Source organism: Anopheles nili, chromosome 3 (genome assembly GCF_943737925.1).
Source record: "Anopheles nili chromosome 3, idAnoNiliSN_F5_01, whole genome shotgun sequence".
In the NCBI taxonomy this organism is placed as follows: Eukaryota; Metazoa; Arthropoda; class Insecta; order Diptera; family Culicidae; genus Anopheles; species Anopheles nili.
The window spans coordinates 3,366,026-3,372,025 of NC_071292.1; the positions used below are offsets into that span (position 1 = coordinate 3,366,026).

Consider the following 6,000-nt stretch of genomic DNA (forward strand, 5'->3'; position numbering starts at 1 on the left):
AGAGTGTCGCTGCGCTCGTATAACGCGTTTTATTGCCTGGCTGATTGATTTCTTACTTGACATTGGCAATGTGATGCGCAATTTCACGCTGTATCGGTTTTTTGTTGGCGTGTTGAATAGCTTTTATCGCCTGGTGGATTTCTTCGGGAAAGCTCGCTCGAAGCAAATTTCTGCAAGCACTTCTAACACTGCGTCAGCAACGGGCGGCGACAGTGAGAGTGGTTTGGGGAGCGTGATTAGCAACGCCTTTGCATCCAAAAAGGCTCTTGCAGGTGGTGCTGACGATATACTCAAACGATTGACCATCGGCATCATTTGAGTGCTGGGGAATTTTAAATTCAAAAGGACATACCTACGAGCTGCATACGAACGTCAATATGTACGTTTGTAGAAAAGTATGAACGCTTGTTAATGTGTATTCAAGGTGCGCTTCGTCTTCTCTTGCTTCTTGCTTTGCTATCCCTCTCATTCGGTGATCGGGCGCTTTCTAGAGGGTCTCAATATTTTGACAAGTTCGTAGGCCTCACTTAATGTAAAATGCTTTTAAATGTCGTTACTAGCTTAGCGTATACATTCAACGAATAGTTTTGGCGAGATCGGTTTCTCTCGCGCTTACTTTATGTTTTTGCCATGCATCAGATCATGTTTAAATCATTACTTTACCGAATAAAGCATCACAGGCTTGCACCTTTGAACACATACGAACGCATCGTTTGCACTTTCTTCATTTCATTGTTGTATCGCGCAAAAATTGCACTCTTTCTGTACTCTCTTGTCGTTGCTTGTGTCGTACTGTTTAGGTTCACTGTTACGTTCGGTGGCTAGTTATTGGTAGTTAGGATTTCTACTTCCGATTCCATCTCGTATAAATAGTAACACTAACATCTTTTCAATTTGCTTCTACACAATGCTTTCATAATATTCTAAATCAATTAGCTAACGTTTGACTAACAATTAAGGCGGTAAAAAGTTTCAAATATTTCTCTATGAAAATTGTCCCATCCCAGTTCAAAAGGAATTTGAATGATTAGTGGAGAGCGAATGTAGATAGGTGTTAATCCATTTTTTATTTGGGCTACAATAGCTCCCAGATTCATGTTAAGAAGGTAAGTAAAGGTTAGACATACATCAGCGTAACATTAGCTGTGTAGCAAGCGATATCGTAATCTAATGAGCTAACATCAATACCATGCCAAATAACATTTTAGAAAGAAATCATTCGCTGTCTGCTTGGGGTAGTCATTGTCATGGTGGTACATCGTTATAATCAAAATCATCGGATCCACAGTACATCCGCATGCTCGTCAGAATTCTTATCACCAGCTCACACTCATGGAGGCTATCAGTTGCGACAGAAAGCACCGTCCTTGGATGGTGGCATTGATGTCCTTCGGTAGCATCCTTGACCGTGGATAGACGACCTCGATCCACCGAAACGTGACCTAGATTGTCTACCTTTTACCTCGAATTAGGGCAGTCACCTTTCGTTGTACGAAATCTAGGGCAACTGCTGTATGCTTCAAACCAAACAGGTCAAGGTCACCTCGAAGGTTCCTCCCAAGGTTTGTCCGGGTGAAATGTAATTCAATTCATCCGCACATAGCTGCTGCCTTGTTGTACGCCGCTGTACCAGTGCGTAACGTCAGTGACGGAAGGGCACGCACGCATTCGTTTATTTCCCTTCCGTTCATGCCAACGTGGGAGCGATGCTTGGCGCCCATCGACATTAGCAGGGGCGTGTGGCTTGTCGGTTTATGCAGGGCCACATCCTCGCATAATATACTGCGTTGTGCGCATGCCCTTGCACAACACGGACATGGGGTGCTGCTGACAACTCAACATAAACGAAACGTCATTCGGTTGTGTGATTTTGTGTTTGGAAGCTATTTCGACACGCGTATGAGATTGTTCCTGTGGCTAGAGGAACATCATCGCTCAGCACCGCTCCGGATTTGAGTGATAACACCATGTCAGATGTGAAAAAAAAAATCCCCCATATGGCAACACTTGGGAAGAAAGAATGATTAGTCTGCTAGTCGTGGATACGGTGGTTAAAAACAGACTACCATTAGTTATACGAGCGCTGTTTTCGGATGCTGTCAATGGGAGGAGAACTTATTAAGATTCCATCCACACGGCCGTTCTCAGCCACTCGATCGCTAGAGCACTGCTGACTCAAGTGCCAGCAGAAGGTACTCTGGAGCAGCGATGTGGCACCGGTGGTTCGCCAACGTCTGGCTTCTGTAAGATGATAATGGCACGTTCGGGCACGTTGTGGTTTGTGTCAGTTTTGGAGCAAACTCGACGGAGGTGAGCGAGAAACGTACAAACGTGTGTGAGCGAAAGCGCAAGTGGGGCCAGATTGTGCCTCGTGTTGTGTGGTGAAGGGGTCGCATCGGATCGACCCGAAGCGCCATACCTCGTCGACGTTTAGTTTAGTGCATGTTGACCGAAGTCAGACAGGCGTGTTCACGTTAGTATACCTCTAAATAGTCATCGTGCTACACTAGTACAGGGTGGTAGGTAGATCGGTAGTGCTTGGGAACGATCGTGCGCAGGGGTGAGTGTTTGTTGGAAAAGGCCAGAAATATGATGCCTACAACACGGTGATCACATCGTGGCAGCTAGTGCGAGATAGGCGACACAGACGCTAGCAGCAAGTGAATTTTAATACCACCGAACGCATCGATTACGCGAGAGGAAATACAAATCTGTGGTTTGTTGTTATAAAGGCGTGTTATGATCGTGCTGACGACCTTTCGTGATCCGTCTGGTGACGACGACGATCGATGAGGCAGGTGTTTGGTTGTCCTGCTTTGCCGTTAGTTTGCATTAACATATCCGCCGGTTATTTGACTTAATTCCAACGTCCAGCTGTAGTGTCCGCCAATGACTATGGTCAAATGCAAGTCTCACATCGGGGTCCAGACCGACAAACTACATGGTACAGCGCCGTTCTTCCTTCGCGGGTGCCCAATTGATCAGCACACGCGTTTGTGTCGCTCTCTTTCATATTGGGAAGATATTTCTAATCCATACATCATCGACCCTTTCAACTCGAACCCAATTTCAGACACGATCGTCTGCTGGGAAGGATTGCTCAGCTGGAGTGAGCGTCGGGTCATCAGCAACCAGTTTCTGACCGACATACAGGGCCTGAAGGATGTCCTGGAGGAGCTGGGCAGCAAAACGTTCAACATTTGCTCGGAGTCACACATCCAGCTGGCGATCGATCAGTTGAAGGTAAGTGCTTTAGTCTTTCACTAGGTTTTCAACTCAATCACGGTGGTGTTCGCGATAAATGCTTGCAACTCGTGAAATGCATCAGTTGAAGTGCAACGGTGTACGTGATCCTGGCAATCGCTCATGAACACACGCCAAGTGAAGTGCATTAATGGGTTCAAAATAAACGATGACGGCGTAGTCAGAAAGCGGCAAACCCCGATGGTGCCAATTACTGCTCATGTAATTATAAAATACCGTAAACAGCGAATGGCCAACGATCCTCGGTGGATGTCGTAATGCGTTGTTTGGCTTCGCTTTCATAGCTGTACACCTTTACTAGTGCACCACGTGGAGCGGCACGTGTGTTGCGATCATTAGGCACCGGCGATGAACATTCGTCGGAATTTGGAGGGATACATCGTTGCTGATGTGTGCCAGTTGAAGATAAAATCATCTTATCTCGATAAATTGCGTCGACCGACGACGTACGTGAAGTCGCGATCTTCTCTCAAGCATAAATCTACAAATATTAAACTTCGTTTCCAAGGAAGGGCTACAGTGCGTGGCTGTGGTGAAGTTTACCGTAGCGGAAAGAGGTTAAAATGGAATGTTAGTTGATTTTTGGTCGCCTTCGTGGGCATGTGGCTTTGAAACGTGTGACTCATTCACGCCATGTGTGAAATTTAGAAACCCGAAGCAACAATGAACAGCTTAAGAATTAAAGGCCTTGGTTAAGTATCACCTACAAAAATGTCTCGTTTTTAACAGAACGAGCATAAAGTGCTGCAGAACCAACGGCCCAAGATGCTCACGCTGAACGCAACCGTCCACAACTGGGTGTCGAACCAGGAGCTGCAACGCAAACAACTGCTGGACCCGTCCGTCGATGCTCGACTGGATCAGCTGGAACGGGATAAGAACTTTGTCCGATGCATTGGTGGTCACTGCGGCGAGTGCTACGATTGTCTGAACGATATTCGTTTGGATACGTCAGTTAATCGTGAGCTGAAGTATGGAATTACCACCCTCTACAGTACCTGGGATGAGGCCGAAGCACGGTAAGTGTTCCAGCGATAACGTTTTGCGCATTTTACACCCTCTCTCATGGTATATCGTTTTCTTTTCCAATGTCTAGAATAAGAAATCGCATCGAAAACCTGACAACTTCCATGATGACGTGGAAACAACTGGAGGATGGGCTGAGCGATTTTCGTGACATTCTGGATCGGGACCGTGGAAAACTTCAAGGCATTGAAGGAGCCCTCCAGAGTGGCGGCGGGGCAACGGAGGAGATCGTGAACAGTGTGAAGGAAGTGGTGAAAGCTCTCTCGGAGAAGGTGGATCCGCTTTTTCATGAGCAACAGCAACAGGATGGCACTGGCGAGTCCTTTCAGCAGGAGGAAACAGCCCCGGAAAACCATCAGCTGTTGGCGGCTGCACTGCCAGCATGCGTTAAGCTCTCGTCGAACGGTTCTCTGTCTGATAGTGGCATTTCCGATGGTGGTGGCATGTCTGATGGCAGCCTTTCGGAGCGCGAACGGCGACTGAACGCCCTCAAGCGATTGGTGAAGCAGCTAGAACTGTCGTTAGCTCCTGGCAGTGATGCGATGCAGACTATCACGAAACGGCTAGAGATGGCGGAACATGATCTGCGGTCACTCCAGAGCACGTGCAGGAAAATAATCATGAATGAAAAGAACCACCAGGAGCAACAGCTACTCCAGCAGCAACAGAAGGACCGTTCGATGGGCCAGAACTCAGCTGACGGTAATAACAATAACAGCGTTTCGATGAAGAACAAGAACAGGAAATCGCCTTCACGGTATGTTTTCGAATGTCGGTTATAAAGAACGGTTGTTCACCAATATGTTTTTTGTCTTTTCCCTATACTACAGGAAGAAGCATCGAAATGGCTCTCAGGCGCGGGGCCCAGTAAGCAGCTCCGCCGAGGTCACGGAAAACGAGGACGACGAGCAGTTGCAGATGCAGCAGCACCTCAGCCAAGAGCAGCAGGAACTGCAACGTGAACAGCTTCTGGCGATGCAGAAATCCGCCCAGCTAGGCATTGTGCAGACCACTAAGATGAAGTTGTCGCAAAATCGATGGGTGTGGCGAATCACCAAGATCGCCGTTCCTGTGCAGTTGGCCCTGGTGCTTGTTATGTGTGCAGCCTGCTTCTTCGAGCCGCACTGCTGTGACGCTCTCAACACCTACTCGATGAGTTTTACGCCGCAGCTGCGCTATATGAAGGGTCCTCCTCCGATTTAGACCGAGATGGTGCCTATCGCATGATCAAATGCATTCGCTCCACCGTATGTGGTGCGAGTGTGGACGTGCGAGTTTTAATTATTTGGATAGATTTTTATATCCTGGAGATATAACAGCTGGTTGATTAGTTACTAACACTGTACGGCTGATCGCCAACACCATCGATCGATAGTGTGGTTTAGCCGTACTAATTTTCGCTATTTTTTTTCGTTTTCCGTCAATGTTCTTCCTAATTTCATTATCTTGTCATTATTTAATGTCTGTTAAGATACTTTATTGCTCTGTATATTTCTTCAATCGTACGTTAAATCGTAGTATCGTAGCATCTACACGGTTCGTACTTGTCGTATTTTAATCTCCTTTTTTAGAGTCTATATTTATTAGGGTTAGTTTCCAATCAAATGTACAATACCAACCGCTCGGACGCTCGCTCGACCGTTCGTTTTGGTGATGTTATTTAATCGTAAGCATTCTTTAAGAATCCGCGGCAAAACGCGAAGGCTACAG

General features: G+C 46.8%; 1 protein-coding gene across 1 annotated transcript in view; it reads left to right on the forward strand.

The window, feature by feature from the left end:
- Positions 1 to 5,715, forward strand: part of LOC128726258 (klarsicht protein) — a 108,450-nt gene extending 102,735 nt beyond the window's left edge. Inside the window, exons 12-15 of the mRNA XM_053820055.1 lie at positions 3,074 to 3,243; positions 3,994 to 4,283; positions 4,361 to 5,047; positions 5,121 to 5,715. Of these exons, the coding sequence (XP_053676030.1) occupies positions 3,074 to 3,243; positions 3,994 to 4,283; positions 4,361 to 5,047; positions 5,121 to 5,493 (1,520 nt within the window). The 3' untranslated portion in view covers positions 5,494 to 5,715. The remainder of the gene's footprint in view (positions 1 to 3,073; positions 3,244 to 3,993; positions 4,284 to 4,360; positions 5,048 to 5,120) is intronic.
- Positions 5,716 to 6,000: the final 285 nt, after the last annotated feature.